Source organism: Ranitomeya imitator, chromosome 2 (assembly GCF_032444005.1).
Source record: "Ranitomeya imitator isolate aRanImi1 chromosome 2, aRanImi1.pri, whole genome shotgun sequence".
Lineage (NCBI taxonomy): Eukaryota > Metazoa > Chordata > Amphibia > Anura > Dendrobatidae > Ranitomeya > Ranitomeya imitator.
In genome coordinates, this window is record NC_091283.1 from 569,557,616 (window position 1) to 569,578,999 (window position 21,384).

The following is a 21,384-nucleotide window of genomic DNA, read 5'->3' on the forward strand; positions in this document are numbered from 1 at the left end:
GTCTGTCACGGCAAATCCCAAGTCGCTGACCAATCAGCGACAGGTACAGTCCGGCCGCGAAATGGCCGCTCCCTACTCCCCTGCAGTCAGTGCCCCCTCCATACTCCCCTCCCAGTCAGCGCCCGCCACCCACATAGCGTTTTAGCAGTCCGTTAAACCGACTGCGTTACACCGTGGCATAACGCAGTCTGTTAACGCTGCTATTAACATTGTGTGACAAACTTTTTCCTATTGATGCTGCATAGTAAAAAGATATGTTAAAAATAATAATTAAAAAAAAAAAAAAAAAAAAAAAAATGGTGCTATTCTCAGCTTCCATTCCCAGAGATGCACTGCGACTTCATCTGGGTAATTTCGCAATGCATCTCTGGGAACGGAAGCTGGCGGCAGGCTCGCACGCACGCATCGGGACAACTTCGGTGGATGCCGGAGGGTGAGTATATAACTATTTTTTATTTTAATTCTTTTAACAGAGATATGGTGCCCACACTGCTGTATACTACGTGGGCTGTGTTATATACTGCGTGACTGATATATACTACGTGGCTGTGCTACATACTAAGTGGCTGTGCTATATACTACGTGGCTGTACTATATCCTGCACCCCCGACATCCAGCGACCAATCAGCAACAGACGCAGTCCAGCCTCGAATTGACGCGGGATTTAAACCACGCTTCGCTGATTGGTCGTGGCCAGCCAGGCATGACCAATCAGCGATATTGGCATGGGATTTAAACACTGCTTCAGTGATTGGTCGCGCACGGCCAGTCAGCGACTGGCGCAGTCCAGCCGCCAGATTTGAACCACACTTCGCAGATCAGCCAGCCGGGCGCGACCAATCAGCGATATTGTCGCGGAATTTAACCCCCACTCACAGCACGACGTACATACATACATATTCTAGAATACCCGATGCGTTAGAATCAGGCCACCATCTAGTATCACATAAAATAGAAAGGAGATGCATCACATATGTCACTCAGAATAAAGAAGAGGCGGGGCTCACATTTTCTAAACAAGTGCTATCTTTATCCTTGTCGAGGTAATGCTGCTGCCAAAATCGCAGGAGACAGTGAAAGTTGTTGAGGATGAACCCTGGGTATTTCTCCATGCACTCCATGTCTCGGATCGTCTGCAGGTAGCACGGTAATCGGCCTTTTCTCCGGGCCAGCATTAAAATAACTAGGCTTGTATTCAGACAGCTGACATTCTCCTGCTCAAAGGAAATAAATCCAGTATATTAAAATAACATCTTTTAAAAGCACAGTTATCTACACTATATGGACAAAAAGGACTGGGACACGCATCTTAATTAATTCAGGATTTTTATTCAAAGCCATTGCTCGAGGTGTATAAAATCCAGCCCGTCGCAATGCAGTCTGCCATTACAAATGTTTGGGAAATAACGGCTGGTTCCAAAGAGCTCCCCGAATTGTAGCGTGCGCCTGTAATAGGATAAGACTTCAACAAGCCAGTTCGCAAAATTTCTTATTTCCAAAATATTCCACCATCAACTGTGAGAGTATTACTGAAAAGTAGAAGCGCTTCGAGACCACAGCAACTCAGGCACAAACTGGAGACCCCATAAAGTTACAGAGTACCGTCACCAAGTGCTGAAACACAGTGCATAAAAGTCAACAGCGCTCTGCCGTCTCACTAGATGCAGAGTCCAAAACTTATCTGGCCTTATCAGACCGAAAAGTGTCACCTTAGCTTCATGGACGTGTTTCCAGGACCGATCTGCATGCAAGTCTTACATCAAGCACAATGCATGGGATAGAGTGGTGGAAAGCATGCTGGAACTGGAATTCTGTGGAAAGTGTCTGCATTGAGTGACGAATCACACTTCTCCATATGGAAGCGTGATGAACAAGCCTGGATTTAACTAATGCCAGGAGAATATTACTTGCCTAGTTGCATTTTGCTACCTGTTATGTTTGGAGGAGCAGGGATTGTCCTATGCCTCCGAATTCAGAATTGGATAGCATAAAAGCGCCTGTAGGTGTCCCAGTACAATTTGTCCATAATCAGTGGATCTATAGAAACAGTCTAGGCCACTATAGACTTACCTGTGTCAATGTCTGCACATGTATTATGTTAATAAGCCGGAAAAGGAAAGACATGCGAATAGACCCCTGTGTCATATAGGAAAGCAGCCGACATTCAGACAGAACTTCAGCAACTGTGTAAGGAAAGACACATTTCGTAAATAATATGAATACATTAACATTCAAATTGAAAAACCAAGAAGGAAAAGTTGCGTAATTATGGAAATCATAGGTACAATAGATACGCTAATAATAATATATGTAAATAATTTTCAAAACACGTCAATTTATACAGTACAGAGTATGCTAAATGCTGTTAGGCAAGCAAATCATCAAGATTTGCTGCTGGCATCTACCTTTGCAACTGCTGAACAATGACCACAGACACAGCAGGCTATGGTAGCACGTTTAGGCCATGCAAGCTCCTCATAGTAGCACGAGCAACATGTGGCCTGCCATTGTCATTGTTTAAAAACCACTCCTGGGCACTACTGAGAAATATATGTACCACTGGTTGCATCACCAAGTCAATGTAATGCAAGGCTGTTAGTGTACCTGGAATGAAGATTAGAGGGCTCCATCTAGCTACCGTACATTATACCACCCCACAATCCCACAAAAAAGTGCTGAAAAACTCGGCTTATACACGAGTATATACGGTATACAAACATACATACAATATATATATATATATATATATATATATATATATACACACACACACACATACAAACACACATACTTGTATATATTACACGCACACAGACATACATGCACATGTTAATATCAAGAATACCTAGGTGGAGAGGGGACAGATACTGATCTTTACCTTTGATATCATCAGACTGGCTTTCAAACCGGTCCAGAGATAGCGCAATGCATCGCACTAGCATATTAGAGTCCACTAAAGAGCTGTTAATTTGGTTAAGGAAAACCTGGAACTGAAGAAGAAAAAGAAGTAGCTGTGTGGGGAAAAATAGGTAAAGATGGACAGCACTATTCTGTCAAAGACCTTGTGCATACCTGTTAGGCTGCAGTTTTTCATTATGGAGCCATATACACTTTATATACAACCATACAGTGTGTCTATGCCATAACATATAATGGAGCAGAAATATTTATAGCAGAGATTCTCTGAGATGCCACATCAAATAACATGTTGTGATTTTTAAGTAAATCTTTAAGAAAAAAGCATTTGAAAAAATACAGAGTGGACATATGAATCTGTATTGGAGCTCTATATAACCTGGTAAGGAGCCATACTACGGTCATTTGCATGAGGTCCAGCATTATGGTTAACAAGATTAATTTATGACAGCTGTGATTATTCAGATTCAGAAAAGTGCCCAAGCAAGGAATGAGGGGGTAAAACATGAAATGGTAATTTTCCAAACCTTCTCATCAGCATTAATATATTTGTTAAATCTCTTGAACGCATCTATGTTAAACTTCATCAGCTCCCCGAGGAGGTCAAAGTAACTCTGAAGGACATCTCGAGATTTACATTCACTATCCACGATGCAGTACAAGATGTGCTAAGAAAGAGAAGACAAACTACTACATTACACTGGAAAGTAATGACGTCTGTAATCTTTACCATTCCATTAGTTTCAGGAATGAGCTCAGTGGTGTTTTAGGATCTGGGTCTTGATGATGCTCACCTCCAACAGGCCTCTCTTTAAAAGAAACATCTGGTCAGCATACGACGTCACACCGCGAAGGAAGCTTTCAACTGCTCGGGCTTGCCAAAATCTGTGTGTAGTAATGAGATTGCAAATTAATGCACTAGTGGACTTTGGCTTAATATGAAATGTATTGGACTTTACTGGTAAAATATTGCTTACAGCAGTCTTCAGCAAAAAATGGAAAAAAACCAAAAAACACAAAAAGAAAACAAAACGCAAAACCAGTACATGGTAGTTTTCCCTGGGGCAATTCTTACAGAGCTCCAGTTCCAATAGTTTATGTAAAGATAATCCTTCAGCAGGTTTTTGCTACCTCATCTAAGAGCAGCATAATGTAGGAAGAGAGACCCCGATTCCAATGTATCACTTAGTTTACTGAGTGCAGCAGTTGTGATATAATCAAGAATTTTTAGAAGTAGCAGAGCTCAGAAAGCTAACTCCACCCACACTACAGCTGTTTTTGTACATTGTCTATTGACAGTGAGCAGCTTATCACAGAAGGGGAGTGGCCGGACAAGTGCCAGTGTGCCAGCTAGTCCTAGCAAGGATAAGGTCCTGGTGATAAAACCAACAGATTTCTAGGGAACAGTCGGGAAGGTGTGTTTGTTTTTAATTACACAGACAGAAAAGTCACTGTCAGAGGGCAGCCCTACAGTGCATGTATATGGGGGAAGTCAGGAGGAATAGATGTCGGGTGAGAAAGAAAACCAAAAGTATACAGTCCCATAAACCAGAGTAGTCAAAATTCTTATGTGAAACATACGCAGATCCAATAACTAGAGAAAGTTAAAGTTATGCCCAGAAGACGGAGAAAATCATTATTACTTTTCATTTATTTATTGGGGGTGAGGTACTAAAAATGATAAATTTTGATTTCACATCATCAATATTCCTAAAGTACCTGAATGAAGACTCTGCCGGCTCCTTCTTCATGACCTGCAGCAATCTGGTTAATAAACCTTTTTTTCCGTCACACACTAAGCTCCTGAAAAAAGAAAAATGCTGTTCACACTGCAGATTCTCTTCTACCTTTGCATATTCTCACATTGAGAAATATGGAGATCTAATGTTATGAGAGGAGAACGTGATCCTGTATGCCAGAATAGCAACAGCGTCATGTAAAATATCCAGCATGGCTTGCTGACTAGAGCATATGCCAAACAGTTTGCTTTACTTTTTCATTGGCCATATTTTTTTTAATTTGTATCTGTTTGTGATTACACAACAACCAGGATCACAACTCTTACCTATCTGTATTCATCACAGCCTCCACCTCTGGGATGTTTGCTTTTAAGGATATGGCACTCAGTTCATTTAATTCTTGGCTGTTCAGAAGCAAATATTTGTTCCTACAATTGGTAGCACACAAGATTGGAAATTATTTTATACGATCGTAATATAAACAACATTGCATGGTCAAACTGTAAGAGAATGCAACTAGTAATAGACACACTAGCACCAGAAAGTTAGATGGTAACTAAAACAAATTATGCATAAGGTTATATTCCAATATTCTTTGTAAAACTACCATATAAACAGTGACATTAAGGCTATGTGCACATGTCAGGATTTTCTGCAGAATTTTCCTGAACAAAACCGGACTTTTTCTGCAGGAAATCCGCATGCATTTTTTACCCCGTTTCGTCCGCTTTTTTTTCCGGAGCTTTCCCAATGCAATTAAATAGCGGTAAAAACGCGAAAAATCTGCAAAATTAATGAACACGCTGCGTTTTTTACCGCGATGCGTTTTTTTTGCGGAAAAAAAACGCAACATATGCACAAAAATTACAGAATGCATTATAAATGATGGGATGCATATGTATGCGTTTAAGTGTTTTTACAGCAAAAAAAAACACGAAAAAAAATGCGAAAAATCCTGAACGTGTACACACAGGCTGTCCAATACAGAGAAAAATATTTTTCCCATGAATTGATACATATAGAATAAGGGCGACAAATTTACCTTCCAGCGCCCTTATGGATCTAGTGCTGGCCTCTTAAGAGGTTTGCGTTGGCTCCAGAAGAGATGCCTACTCTGTTCGGAAATCAGAGGACCGCTGCTGCCTGTGATTGTGTGAAAACACTTTATGACTCTAATAGTCACCTGACCGCTGCAGCCAGTCACAGGCTGTAGAGGAACTCTTGACTTCCACATTTAGCAAGCATTGCTTCCAGAGCAGCTTGCACTGGATCCATGGGGGCTTTGGAAGGGGAGTATGTCACCAATTTTTATTTTAGGCGCATCCATGCCTAAAAAAAACCTCTCTCTCTATATTGGACAAAGTCATTAAGTGGCATATGGGATAACTCCATGTAACTTACTCAAGAATTTCTATCACCAAAGCTCCATCAATGACCCCCTACTACTCTTGGCCCTAGCAGTCCCAAAGCTCCATCAATGAGCCCCTACGACTCTTGGTTCCAGCAGTCCCAAAGCTCTATCAATGAGCACCTACTACTCTTGGTTCCAGCAGTCCCAAAGCTCCATCAATGAGCCCCTACTACTCTTGGTTCCAGCAGTCCCAAAGCTCCATCAATGATCACCTACTACTCTTGGTGCCAGCAGTCCCAAAGCTCCATTAATGAGCCTCTACTACTCTTGGTCCCTGAGGTCCCAAAGCTCCATCAATGAGCCCCTACTACTATTGGTCCCAGAGGTCCCAAAGCTCCATCAATGAGCCCCTACTACTCTTGGCCCCAGCAGTCCCACTTCTGGCCCTGTGTTGTTTCCATCACCAGGGTACAGAGCTAGGCATGAAGATGGTGGACTGAATGCTCTTTTCAAGAGAGAAGCTAGCCCACAGTCATAAGAGGAGCTGATGGGGTGTTGGTGCAGCTTTAGTAATAGAAGGACATTAATTGCATCCAGGAAACCTTTAAAATGCACTTATATGGACAATCTCTTTAAATTTAACCATAGCCTTGAGATAACTGGTGCCACTATTGGCAAATGCTTATGAGTGAAGGTCTACTGGAATCTCTAGTGTGTGTGTATATATATATATATATATATATATATATATATATATATATATATATATATATATATATATACACATATACATATATATATATACACATATACATATATATATATATATATATATATATATATATATATATATATATATATATATATGTGGCCCGATTCTAACGCATCGGGTATTCTAGAATATGCATGTCCCCGTAGTATATGGACAATGATGATTCCAGAATTCGCGGCAGACTGTGCCCGTCGCTGATTGGTCGAGGCAACCTTTATGACATCATCGTCGCCATGGCAACCATTATGACATCTACGTCGATACTGTGCCCGTCGCTGAATCAGACACGTGAGATGTCTACGTCCTTTATGACATCATCGTCGCTGTGCCCGTTGCTGATTGGTCGAGGCCTGGCGGCCTCGACCAATCAGAGAGCCAGGATTTCCAGGACAGACAGACAGACAGACGGAAAAACCCTTAGACAATTATATATATAGATATATATATATATATATATATATATATACACGTATATATGTATATATATATATATATATATATATATTTTTTTTTTTTATTATTATAGCGCCATTTATTCCATGGCGCTTTACATGTAAGGAGGGGTATACATAATAAAAATAAGTACAATAATCTTGAACAATTCAAGTCACAACTGGTACAGGAGGAAAGAGGACCCTGCCCGTGAGGCTCACAATCTACATACACACACAAATTAAAGTCACGATTTTCACTTCACTTACTCGTGATGGTCACTGAAACTCTGGAGCAATCTCAAAAACTGAATCTTTAGAGATATATCCTAAAAGATAAAAATGTATACATATACATTAGTGGGGTGCAAATAATGTAAGATCGTATTGCCAAAAAAATTACTACACAGCTACTAAAACAGAATAAAAGACTGTTTGCAGCCATGATCCTTTGTAAATTACCAGACGGTGCTGGTGTACATTGCATACTATACGAAGTGTAAATGGAAAGGCTTATGATAATCTGATAGAGGAAATATTAGTACTTACAGGACTGCAGTCACAGTTCTGGTTGTGGCCATGGAGAACAAGGGAGGAGGCCGAATGTTTTCTCCAAATTAGCTTGTCAAAGAGATTATTAAGTCCTGGGATTAATTTAAACTCTGCTATCATCTTATGGACCTTTTTCACCAAAAAAAAGTAAAATAAGAAAATCGGTATAGAGACCAACCCAAGAAATAATCATATGCAACCTAAATGGTTACAAGTTTTACTCTGTACCTCTTGAACAAGTTTGAAGATAAAATAATCTTTAACTTGCACCATTGTCTTGAGTCTTTATGGCACCACCTCTGCCCATAAACTTGTAACTGTGTTTTCTAGGACATAAAGGGGTTTCCAACTTTGAGGAAAGTGGACCCAAATTCTCATATATATAGAATATGAAATAGGGCAGGTAATTACCATCCTCAGGTCCAGCGCTGGCTCCCCATCTCTGGTTGGGTCTCAGGTGTTTTGGCTGTAGTGCTGGACATGAGCATAACCGCTGCAGCCAATCACTGAGCTTGGTTGAGGTAGACCGTACGAGCTACTGATATCAGTAGTTTGCTGTGTACTGTACTGCTAAGGTGACAATGCCTCTGTAGCCAAATACTGAGACTTGAGCAGTGATCGGGAGCTCTTATTGGAAATGTGAGGATGAGTACCTGCTCCGTTGATAAATTTAGGTCTCTAAGAGCGTTTGGGGTCTACTTTCTCAGAAGTGAACAACCTTTTTAAATACTTACAGACAATTATTAGGATAGGCCATAAATGTTTGATTGGTCGGGGTGCAGCTCAGGTCTGGGTCCTACACTGTAAGAGATGTTGGGTCCTACAGTGTAGCCACCCTTTGCTCTGGCTAATAGAGTTTGTTCCTGACGAATCCCCATTCTATTTCATATTTCTACATCGATTATTTAGAAACTGTTTTTCAAAACCGAACCATCCCTGTAAGGACATCAAGAATACGTCTGCGGTCCACACTGAGCCTGATGTACTGAAGATGCTATATACACAAAGAAAGAGAAGGTCTGAAGAGACCAGTAAAGCACAGACCTGATTTCTCTGTCTTCCCATCAGCAGGACACAGAGGACGTACAGAACCTCCACTTTGTACATGATTTCATGCATGATCTTCATGGACTGTGGCAGCTGCGTCCTGGAGGAAGGATTAGCCAGGCCGCTTTCATCAGGAGATTCTAGAAGGCAGTAACACAACTAAGCATAGTCTCCCAGCCAGTATATGGAATAGCCTCTGATTTAGTATTTTTGTTTTTTAAATCAAATTATTTTATTAATTTTCGACAATTTTTCAAATTCTATTATAAAATCCATCTAATGTTCCTTGGTTCTGCACAATGAGAAAGTTATCTTTGGATAAACAGATATATACTAAATCCAATTAACAACAGACATCTTAGGCTTTTGCATTACAGGATAATGGTAGAGAAAGCGCAATAATCAGAACAGACCTAAACGGAATCTTGGAAATTCTCGAGACACTAATCCAGGACTATCGATCCACGGATCCCACAGTCTATCAAATTTAGAGATCGGGCCTCTTTTTAGATAAATATCCTTCTCCATCGTCTTTTATATGGGGGAGGTCTAGGCCCAAACTCAAGTTATCTACACTGCAGAGACCAAAATAGGGTGGTGGAGCGGCGCTGCTGGATTTTTATCTATATTACTTGGCTGGTCAGGCTAGAGCAATTAATAAATGGATGCCCAATAACCATCTCCCTAATTCTGAAAGCCACCTGCTTCATTCGGCCCAAATTGACTGTCCACTAAACTTCCTGGAACTAGAGAAAATTAGTGTCCCCCCGTTTTCTTCCCTTACTTCGTCTGGCACGATCAGTTTGGAGGCAAAATAAACTATTGAATTTATGGATATTATAGCGGAAATGCCTTTGTGGAAAAATGGCTATTTTCCAGCTCTGTTGAATCACCCATCCACTGACTTTTGGATTATGCATGGTGTCTCAATAGGTGATCTGTATGGTGGGGGGATATTTGCATCTTTTGAGCAATTGCAAACTAAACATGGTATACCGAAATCCCAATTTTTTCGATATCTACAACTAAGGTCAGCCGTTCAATCGTATATGAGACATACAGGTCGAGCTATATCCGCTCTACCCTTGATAGAAATTCTTAACTCGCAGGGTCCCCAAGGTCTTATCTCCTCTTTATATACCTATATGTTATCATCGGGAGCTGTATCCACCGTAAGATCTATTAAGGGGAAATAGGGGGGGACTTCTTTCCAATATACAAGAGGAGGAATGGGAAGATATTCTAGAATCTCCAATTAAAGTATCCCCATCAGTCAATAATAGGATGACCCAGCTATATATAATACATCAATCATACTTAACTCAGACACAACTTTTTAAAATGGGTCGATTCCAAACACCAGAGTGTATGCGATGTCACTCAATGGATGCACACTTTATCCACATGATATGAAGGTGCCCTATCATTCTTCATTACTGGAAAGAGGTGACTTCACTATTGACATCTTTGCTATTAATTCCTGTTCCCCTTGATCCATTCATTTGCATATTTGGAGTAAGGGAAGAGGAGACTTGGGATCATTATATTGATATTTTCCTACGAGAGACGCTCTTTATGGCACGGAAGGTGTTAGCACTGCGGTGGATGGGGGGCTCATGTCCATCTCTTAGCACTTGGATTGATCTGGTAAACTCGGTTATTTCATATGAACGTACGCTGTACCAGAACAGAGGGTGTCCGGGCAAGTTTGAAAAAACCTGGGGTAGATGGAACTCTTCCCATCTTACTCTATAGATACGTCATAGTCGGCTTTGGTGCTGGTTTTGGGGGCATCGCATAAGAGACAGACATAATGCAAAGTTTTCTTTAATTTTCCATTTCTTCTAAGGCGGCGAATTAGTAGTTATTGTAGTTCTAGTTATAACTCAGGATTTATGATTTTATGTTTCTATTTACACAGCACATATGGTGCAGATGACCTGACATACACAATTTATTGTTACAAGATAACACTTGTTATAAATAAAAATACGCATTTTATTGTATGTTTAACAATGCCTAAAATTATATGTACTTTATATTATGTTCAATACTAATGGATACAAATGTGTATCTGAACTGAACTGGATGGACAAATGTCTTTTTTCGGCCTTACTAACTATGTTACTATGTTACTATGTGTATGTAATATAGTTTATTTTGTTGCTAATAAATGAATTTAAAAAAAAAAAATACGGTATCCTTCTCCATACTCAACAGCCAATTAATTTTGTGTATAAATTCTTATACCGAAGGTGATGATCAGAAACCCAGCTCTGGCCTACTAATTCCCTTGCCATATATACTATGCGTGACACTGCCATCTTGCCATATAGCCCCATATGCAGCATTACCTGTTCCACTCTGCTCAGTTTCCTCGTGAGCCACACGCATCAAAGCATCTAACACCAAGGCATTGTCCAACCACGTGTACCATTCCTCCAGCTCCTGCAAGAAGGTGGTGGTGCCTGTAGATTCAGAGACTTTACGTGTAGCCAGCTTACATAGCCTTTCAATGAACCCTGTTATGTTCAGGAGGGTGGCTGGAAATAAACATATAATAAAGTCAGGAGATATACCGCATTTTTCGGATTATAAGAGGCACTTTTTTTTACTCCAAATTTGGGAGGAAAATGGAGGTGAGTCTATAATTCAAAGTGAGCTTACAGGGGGCTGGCAGAGTGGGGTCACAATGTCCAAAGTGGGAATATTTGTTTATCTAGTTCTCAATTGGATTACATTAGGATAATTTATTTTTTCACGAGTAGCTCATATCCTCTATCTATACATGTGTATACAATATTTTGCGGATTATAAGACGCACCGGACCATAAGATGCATCCCAAATTTTGGGGTGCAAATTAAGAAAACTTTTTTTTTTTTAAAACTAAAATGGTGGTGCGTCTTATTTTCCCTTTTAACAGTAGCTTACCTGGGTGGTTGGCTGTGGTGGCACGGGGTCACAGGAGACAGGGTTGCTGCTTTAGGACGCAGGAGGGGGCAATGACTGGGATACCAGAAGGTGAGTGGAGTCCATTTTCCCTATGATATCCCTGTGGTGGGCTTTAGGAAAATGGCTGCCGGAGGCGGCACATGAGCAGATTGAGATCTCAGGGATATCATTGGGAAAATGGACTCCACACACCAGCGCCAACACCTTCTGAGATGCCAGGCACAGCAGCATCTCATCACTCCTGCCGATGGCCTCCTGGAGAAGCGACCCTACCTCCTTTGACCCCGCTCCACCACAGCAACCCCCAGGTAAGATAAAAGATGCACCAGTATTTTATTTAAAAATAAAAAAAAAGGTTTCCTAATGTGCACCCCAAAAATTTGGGAAGCATCTTATGGTCTGGTGCATCTTATAATCTGCAAAATACTGTATACACACATAAAGATAGAGGGTATGAGCTACTTGTGAAAAACAGGATTTTTGGTTGCTTACCGTAAAATCTGTTTCTTGGGGCTTCCATTGGGGGACACAGGAACCATGGGTGTATGCTGCTGCCACTAGGAGGCTGATACTATGCAAATAAAAGTTAGCTCCTCCTCTGCAGTGTACACCCCATCGACTGGCATTATACACTTCAGTTAGAGAGAAAGCAGTAGGAGATAAATAACAAGGTTGAAAATCATAACCATAAACTTGAGAACTGTAAATGTGAGACCAATCATAGAACATAAAACAACAGAAACTGAGAAACATTGGGAGGGTGCCGTGTCCCCCAATGGAAGCTCCAAGAAACAGATTTTACGGTAAGCAACCAAAAATCATGTTTTCTTTATCGCCTCTCATTGGGGGAACACAGGAACCATGGGACGTCCCAAAGCAGTCCCTAGAGCGGGAAAAACAGACTTCGATCAGGTCAGAGGACTCACCACTGCCGTCTGCAAGATCCTTCTGCCTAGGCTGGCGTCCGCCGAAGCGTAGGTATGGACCTTGTAAAATTTGGCGAACGTGTGGATGGAAGACCAAGTTGCCGCTTTGCAAAGTTGTAGGGCGGAAGCCCTGTGGTGCACCGCCCAGGAGGCGCCGACTGCCCGGGTAGAGTGAGCCTTGATCCCAGGAGGGGGCACTCTGTTCTTGACCTGGTAAGCCTCCAGAATTGCCGTTCTGATCCAGCGAGCAATAGTCGTCTTAGAAGTCGGTTGGCCTCTGCGCGGGCCATCAGGAATGACGAAAAGAGAATCCGTCTTCCGGAAAGTGGACGTTCTATCCAGGTAGATCCTCACCTTAGGAAGGAAAGAAGGCGGAGGCCTGAGGACCACCTTGTCCTGGTGAATGACCAAGAACGGAGGATGGCAAGACAGGGCCGCCAACTCGGAAACGCGGCGGATAGAAGTGATGGCCACAAGAAAGGCCATCTTCCAAGATAGAACTGACAGGGGAATCTCCCTGAGAGGCTCAAAGGGGGAAACCCTCAGAACGTCCAGTACCAAGTTTAAATCTCATGAATCCACAGGGGCCCTGTACGGAGGGACAGCGTGGGCTACTCCTTGAAGGAAGGTCTTAACCTGTGGTCGGGAGGCTATAGTCTTCTGAAAAAGGATGGAAAGCGCAGAGACCTGGCCCTTCAGGGAACTAAGAGCCAGGCCCGAATCCAGTCCTGCCTGAAGGAAAGCCAAAATGGAAGGCAGGGAAAAGGACATGGATGAAACGCGGTTGGACTCGCACCAACGTAAGTAAGCCTTCCAGGTACGATAGTAGATCCAGGAAGACAAAGGCTTCCGAGCCTGAATCATGGTGTGAATCACCCGGGCCGAAAGGCCGGACGCTCTTAGAACTGCGGTCTCAACAGCCACGCCGTTAAACTGAGCGACCGAGAATTCGGGTGGCAGATCGGACCCCGAGACAGATCGGGCCTGTCTGGAAGGCGCCAGGGAGCGTCCGCGAGAAGATTGACGATCTCCGCGAACCAAGCTCTCCTGGGCCAATCCAGGGCGATCAGAATGACCTGCACCCCTTCCGCTTTCATCTTTTTCAACAGTTTGGGAAGTAATGGAAGGGGTGGGAACAGGTAGGGCAGCACGAACTGTGACCAAGGAATGGCCAGAGCGTCGACGCCCACTGCAAGAGGATCGCGAGACCTGGAGACGAACTGCGAAACCTTCCTGTTCATTCGAGACAGGAATCCACGATCCACGTCCGGAGTCCCCCATCGAAGACAAATCTTATGGGAGACCTCCGGATGCAAGGACCATTCCCCTGCCGTGAGGCCCTCGCGGCTGAGGAAGTCGGCGGCCCAACTGTCCACGCCGGGGATATGCACCGCGGATATCACCGGAACCGTTGCCTCTGGCTAGAGGATGATCTTGGATACCTCGGCCAAGGAGCTCAGAGTCCCCCCTTGATGGTTGACATATGCCACCGCCGTGGCATTGTCCGTCTGGATTCGGATTGGAAGGCCCCTTAAAATCCTTTCCCAGTGACCAAGGGACAGAAAAATGGCCCGGATCTCGAGGACATTGATCGGCAAAGTTGACTCCTGCGCCGACCAGCGGCCCTGTACAGTCAGGTGGCGAAACACCGCACCCGAGCCGAGCAGGCTGGTGTCCGTCGTCACCACTTGCCAGTGAACTGGAAGGAAGGACCTGCCCTGGGAGACGAGAGGTGACGTGAGCCACCAGTTGAGAAACCGTTTGACCTGGGGAGAGAGTCGGATCGGGCGGTCCAGGGAGAGGACAGACCTGTTCCACTGAAACAGGATGGCTTGCTGAAGAGGTCGCGAGTGAAATTGGGCGAAGGGAATTGCTTCCAATTTTGCTACCATCCTCCCCAAAACCTTCATGGCCGATCAGAAGGAGGGAGACCAAGGGCCCTGGAGCACGCGTATGTCCCGACGAAGGATGGATCTCGTGTCTTCGGGAAGACCTTGGTCTGACGAGTGTCGAAGAGCATGCCCAGAAAGATGATGCGCTGAGAAGGAATAAGGCAGGACTTCTTCCGGTTGACCAGCCACCCAAAACGGGCTAGGGTGTCGAGAAGGATGGACAGGCTTTCGTGGGCCTGAGAAAAGGACGGAGCCTTGATGAGGATGTCATCGAGGTATGGAAACAGAACCAGGCCTCTGACCCTCAAGATGGCCATCAGCGCCACCATGATCTTCGTGCAAACTCTTGGGGCGGTTGCAAGACCGAAAGGCAGGGCGACGAACTGAAAATGTTCCTGAAGCACTGCAAAGCGCAGGTATCGGTGATGTCCCGGGAATATCGGGACATGGAGGTAGGCATCCTGAATATCTATGGAACACAGAAATTCCTGAGCCTCCATGGAAGCAATTACTGAACGAAGGGATTTCATCCTGAAGTGCTTCAGACGAACTCTCTTGATCAGCAATTTGAGATCCAGAATGGGACGCACCCTGATGTGTTTTTTCGTTACCACAAATAGGTTTGAATAGAAACCTGTGAACCGTTCTTTTTCTGGGATGGGAACAATTTCCCCGGCTTTGAGGAGAGGTGATGGCTGCGAAGAAACTAGGAACTAGAGCGGGATCTCTTGGAGGTCGGGATTCGAAAAAACGATCCCGGGGCCGTGAAACGAACTCTATCTTGTATCCTGAGGATACAACTTCCCTGACGCATGCGTCTTCTACTGAGGAGATCCAGATGTCTCCGAAGAAGAGGAGACGGCTGCCCAGTCTGGGAGGTGGGCCGTTGACTAGCCAAGAGTCATGCCGATGTGGTTCTTCCAGTCCTGGACCTGGAGGATCTACCTTCGGAGTAGCGAGGACGCCAGGAAGGAGTGGGCCTAAAGGATACCGTCTTCTCTTGACGTGCCTGTGGCCTCTGTTGCTGCTGGGAGAAGGCGTTTGATGCCGCGAAGCGACGAAAAGGCCGAAAAGACCGAAATTGATGTCTAGGAGGAGGGCGACGAGGCTTGGCCTGGGGAAGAAGGGAACTTGTGCCCCCTGTAGCATCCTTAATGATTTGGTCCAGCTTAGAACCAAAGAAACGAGACCCCTGAAAAGGCAGGCTGGTAAGGAACTTTTTAGAAGACAAATCCGCCTGCCAGGCCTTAAGCCAAACGGTCCGGCGGATGGCAACCGCGTTGCTGGACGCCTGAGCCACACAAGACGCGGCATCCAGGGAGGCGGAGACCAGATATTCACCCGCGTGAGAAATCTGGTTGGCAAGTTCCGCCAGCTGTCCGGATGGAGCCCAGTCCAGAATGCCATGACGGAGCTGTTTGGCCCATTTGGATATGGATTTTGAAACCCAAGTGGAAGCAAAGGCCAGGCAAAGACTAGCTGAGGCCGCTTCAAAGGCTGACTTCACGAAAGATTCTATGACTATCGTTAGAATCCTTCAGAGATGCTCCGCCGGACAGTGGGAGGACCGTGTTGGTGGACAGTCTGGAAACTGGAGGGTCCACCGAATGAGAAGCGGTCCAATTAGCGGTGAGCTCCGGAGAAAAGGGATATAAAACGCCAAGTCGCTTTCCTCTCTGAAAGCGTCTGGTCGGGTTCTCTCTTTCTCTGGTCATAATCTCCTCGAATTCCGGGTGAGGAGCGAAAAACTTGGAAGGTGGTTTAGCCCGTCTAAACGAAACCGCCTGATCTGCGGGTTCCGTAGAGGACTCCTTGATGCCACAGGTTAGATTTATCGCTCCAATGAGATTCTGAACCATATCCCTCATGGTCGCAATTTGGTTCGAATCCAGCTCCGAAACATCCTCCGAAGTCGCATCAGAGAACGCCTCGCCTGACTCAGGGGGGGAGGATCGGGAGGATGAGAACCGCAGAGGAGGACCGTGTGGCGAGATGGAGCGAGAAGAGGACTCAGACTGACGTTCCTGTCTGGACCTTTTGCGGCTTATCAAGGAGGGTTCGGGCGGAGGCTCCTGCGACCCGCTGGCCACTGCGGGGGTCTGCAGAGGTAATCGGTCCAGCACAGACACCAGGGTTTGAGACACCCATGTTAGATCGGCCGATTGTGACAGAGAGGAAGCCCAGCCTGGGATGGGGGTATCACTCTGGAGCGGATCGACCGGGGGATCCTGGGCGGTGGGAACAATCGGTTGCTGCAGGCCTGACAGAGTGGAGAGGACTGACCTGAGGGAAGTTTGCTGTTACAGGACGAACATGCAAAGTACTTGACTAAGGCAGAAGAGGAAGAAGTAGGAGGACGAGAGCGGCCCCCTTTATAGTTAGATATTTTGAAGAGGTCCCTGAAGAAAATACCAGCGGGTTAGGGGACAGTGGGGCAGAGGGGGGGGGGGGGGGGGTTTGGGTGTCAGTCTGCAGTGCAGAGCTACTCACGGCAGACGAGAAAACGGATACCAGGTTGCTGCAGGCCTGGAGGAAGATGTCCCGCTTGCGGTGGATCCCAGGAGAAAAAGGAGCTCCTGCCCTGTGGCTTCTGGTGCTGCAATCCGCGCAGATGGTGTTCTGTGCCCACAGAAATGAGCGCTCTGCGGAGTTCTTTGGCGAAAGTGCGGGGCACGATGTGTGAGCTCCTGCCCTGTGTGTCAAGCAGCGGCGTGGAGGAAGGGGCGGAGTCAGCCAAGATGGCGCCGGTGGGCGGAGAGTGCAGGACACAGTTTGTCGGGAGAAAGCCCGCCCGATGAAAGCGGAAGTGAAGGAGCGCGGTACCGGAAGTAGGCCCTGGCAGAAGGCGGGGCCTAAATTAGGAGCCGGCGGCCGAGGAAAGGGCCACGGCGCCAGAAAAGTGCGGCGCAGCAGCCTGCCAAGGATGTCCCGCTGTAGAGCGGTCGCAGAGAAAACCCCCCCCCCCGGCGCCAGAGCAGTGCGCCGCAGGGGGAAGCGGCGCGGCAGCCTGTCAGGGCTGTCGCGCTGGAGAAGGAAGTTCCCCATGAAACCGCGGCGCCGGAGCAGTGCGCCGCAGGGAGAAGCGGCACGGCAGCCTGTCAGGGTTGCATCACATCGTAGAAGCAGCCTGTAAGGGCCCCGCGTCGGATAGGAGACAGAAGGGCCGCAGCAAAAAGAAACGCGCCTGCCTGCTGCATAATATATTGCAAAACCGGGTCGTGCTGCTGCAATCTGGGCACAAGCGATGACAGGTAATCTGGGAGCCCCTAGTAAGACCCCCCCCCCCTTGAGATATCTGAGATGGGATAGGGAAATACTTTCCTCAAACCTCCCACGCCGATACTAACCTGAAAAAGGAATGAGACGTCCAGGGAGCTGATGGACGTCCTCATCTCCGCAACCGACAGGCTCTGGTGGGCGAGTGGGTGGGGGATGGAGCCAGGACCGGACTTCTAAGCACGCTTGTGTGCTAGGCTCTTGGTCCTGGAGAGGGATCTGTGAGGATACGGGGTGGCAGTACACGCCGTACTCATAGTCCGTATTATGGGACTACAGGTGTGACTGTTCACCCTGTATCCCTCCGGAAAACCTGAACGAAAACGACGCACATTGAGGTAGATAAGGGTCTAATGAAAGACCCGTGTCCACCTGCTACTGACACTAAGCTAAACTGAAGAGTATAATGCCAGTCGGTGGGGTGTACACTGCAGAGGAGGAGCTAACTTTTTTATTTGCATAGTGTCAGCCTCCTAGTGGCAGCAGCATACACCCATGGTTCCTGTGTCCCCCAATGAGAGGCGATAAAGAAAGCTAAACTATCCTAATGTAATCCAAATTAGAACAAAATAAAGATATATTCCCACTTTGGATATCTCTGGCACATCCAACGCATTTTCCACAAACGTGGGCTGTGCACATGCTTGCCTCTTCAATGGATGGTTATTGGAGCTACCAGTTACTCTACCTTTAGTCTAATGCTATATGCACTCATCAGTTTACAGAACCAGTCTAAGGACGGAGTTACACTAACAATAATAAAATCGGTCTGATTTTGTTCCTGCAAAGTCAGACAAGTGTAATTTGAGTGTCATGTAAGTACAATCCGATTTCTCACACCTAGCATCCGATTTACATCCGACTGCAATGCGATTTTAACATGAGCTTTTACATAGAGAAATTCTCTATGTCATTTACGCATCGTTTTCTAAGGGAATATTTTTCAAAATACACACACACACATATATCTGCCTCGTACAATAAAATCACAGCAGGAGCAGATATAAGAGATGGATTACATACAGTGAACACAAATAGGATAGTTATACAGATGTCAGGGACATATACAATTAGTACAGTGTGTGTGCAGCTTAATGTACATGTATTTAATTATTAAAAGATTATTTTGCAAAAAAAATGGGGTGGGCTGGGGGCCGATGTTTATAGCCTGGGAAAGGGGTAATACCCATGGAACTTCCCAGGATATTAATATCAGCTCTCAGCTGTATATGTAGACTTTACTGGCTATTACAATGGGGAACCCTTAAAAAAATATGACATAGGCCCCCCTATAATAACCAGCAAATGCTATGCAGACAGCTGTGGGCTGATATGAATAACCTAGGAAGGGGCCATGGATACTGCCCTCCCACAGGCTAAAAATATCAGCTCTCAAGCACCCCAGAAAAGGCGCATCTGTAAGATTATCATCTTGTCTGCGGAAAGGTGAGGAATATTGTTGTGTTTTTTATTTTAACTCTTTTGCAGAAGACAACGGCATCCGTGCAACGGACGATGTCGTAAGTAATGTTTAATGAAGATTTATTAAAGGATTCTGTCTTTCTTTCAACTAAAGGACTTATTATCTGTCACTGACAGCTTCATATCTACCTATTCTATTTGTATATACTGTATGTAATCCACCTATTCTATGCTGTCGGCTCCGGCTGTGATTTGCACATATACACACACACAGCTCTGAAAGAAATTAAGAGACCACTGCAAAATGTCCAGTTTGTCTGATTTTTCTCTTTATAAGTATATTTTTGAGTATAATGTAAATTGTTCATTTATTCTATAAACTGACATGTCTCCGAATTTCCAAGCAATACATTGTTTGTTTTTTCTGAAAAGGAGAAATGGTCCAAATGAAAAAATAACCCGGTGCTTTCAGACCTCAAATAATGCAAAGAAAACAAGTTAAAAATCATTTAGACACAATACTAATATTTTAACTCACGAAGAGTTCAGAAATCAAAATTTTGTGGAATAACCATGATTTTTAAATCACAGCTTTCAGGCGTCTTGGCATGCTTTCCACCAGTCTTTCACACTGCTCCTGGTGCAAAAAATGAAAGCAGTTCTTCTTTGTTTGATGGCTTGTGACTAGCCATCATCCTCGTGATAACATTTCAGAGGTTTTCAAGTGGGTTCAAGTCTGGAGAATGGGCTGCCGGTCATGACAGGGTTTTGATGTGGTGGTCTCAATTTTTGCCAGAGCTGTAGATGTATAGATGTATATATATATACTAGATGGTGGCCCGATTCTAACGCATCGGGTATTCTACAAAATGTATGTATATAGCAGACACATAGTATATAGCACAGGTCACGTAGTATATAGGAGTACTACGTGGTCTGTGGTATATACCATGTGGCTGCTAGATACATACATACATATTGTAGAATACCGATGCGTTAATATAGGCCACGCAGTAAATAACACAGCCCACGTAGTATATAACACAGCCCACACAGTATATAGCAGCCATGCAGTATATAGCAGCCACGCAGTATATAACAGAGCCCACGTAGTATGTAACACTGGCCACGTAATATATAGCACAGCCCATATAGTATCTAACAGTGGCCACGTAGTATATAGCACGCAGTATAGAACACAGCCACGTAGTATATAACATGCCCACGTAGTATATAGCAGCCATGTAGTATATAACGCAGCCCACGCAGTATAGAACACAGCCCACATAGTATCTAACACTGGCTAGGTAGTATATAGCAGCCACGCGGTATCTAACACAGCCCACGTAGTATTTAGCACTGTGGGCACAATATCCCTGTAAAAAAAAAGAGAACTAAAATAAAAAATTGTTATATACTCACCCGCCGGCAGGAGCCACCGTAGATCCAGCAAACCTCTGAGAATAGCAGGTTTTTTGTTTTTTTTTATTATTTTTAACATTAGATCTTTTTACTATTGATGCTGCATAGGCAGCATCAATAGTAAAAACTTGGTCACACAGGGTTAATTGCGGCGGTAACGGAGTGAGTTACCCGCAGCATAACGCGGTTCGTTACCGCTGGCATTAACCCTGTGTGAGCGGTGACTGGAGGGGACGGGAGTATGGAGCGGGCGCCGGGCACTGACTGCGGGGAGTATGGAGCGGGCGCCGGGCACTGACTGCAGGGGAGTAGGGAGGGACTAATCAGACTGTGGCCGTCGCTGATTGGTCGCGGCAGCCATGACAGGCAACTGGCGAGACCAATCAGCGACTTGCATTTCCATGACAGACAGAGGCCGCAACCAATGAATATCCGAGCCAGACAGAAAGAAAGACAGAAGGACAGACGGAAGTGACCCATAGACAATTATATAGTAGATGTCACTGACGTCTACATATCTATGATGTTTCCTGTGTGTATATATCTATTCTATTCTAACCTGTCACTGTGATTTTACTGTACGCAGCACATGAATTGCCGGTTTTTCAAATGCAATTGGTGTGTAAAAATCGGACAGCATGGCCCGAATGCTATGTGATTTTTTTTCTCGCACCCATTGACTCCT

General features: G+C 44.9%; 1 protein-coding gene across 1 annotated transcript in view; it reads right to left on the bottom strand.

The window, feature by feature from the left end:
• TRPC4AP (transient receptor potential cation channel subfamily C member 4 associated protein) overlaps positions 1 to 21,384 on the bottom strand; it is a 54,432-nt gene that overhangs the window by 2,655 nt on the left and 30,393 nt on the right. Inside the window, exons 8-18 of the mRNA XM_069752135.1 lie at positions 11,163 to 11,351; positions 8,806 to 8,948; positions 7,759 to 7,890; positions 7,480 to 7,538; positions 4,982 to 5,083; positions 4,636 to 4,719; positions 3,711 to 3,801; positions 3,444 to 3,584; positions 2,879 to 2,990; positions 2,071 to 2,183; positions 1,008 to 1,214 (exon numbers count right to left, since the gene is read on the bottom strand). Of these exons, the coding sequence (XP_069608236.1) occupies positions 1,008 to 1,214; positions 2,071 to 2,183; positions 2,879 to 2,990; positions 3,444 to 3,584; positions 3,711 to 3,801; positions 4,636 to 4,719; positions 4,982 to 5,083; positions 7,480 to 7,538; positions 7,759 to 7,890; positions 8,806 to 8,948; positions 11,163 to 11,351 (1,373 nt within the window). The remainder of the gene's footprint in view (positions 1 to 1,007; positions 1,215 to 2,070; positions 2,184 to 2,878; positions 2,991 to 3,443; positions 3,585 to 3,710; positions 3,802 to 4,635; positions 4,720 to 4,981; positions 5,084 to 7,479; positions 7,539 to 7,758; positions 7,891 to 8,805; positions 8,949 to 11,162; positions 11,352 to 21,384) is intronic.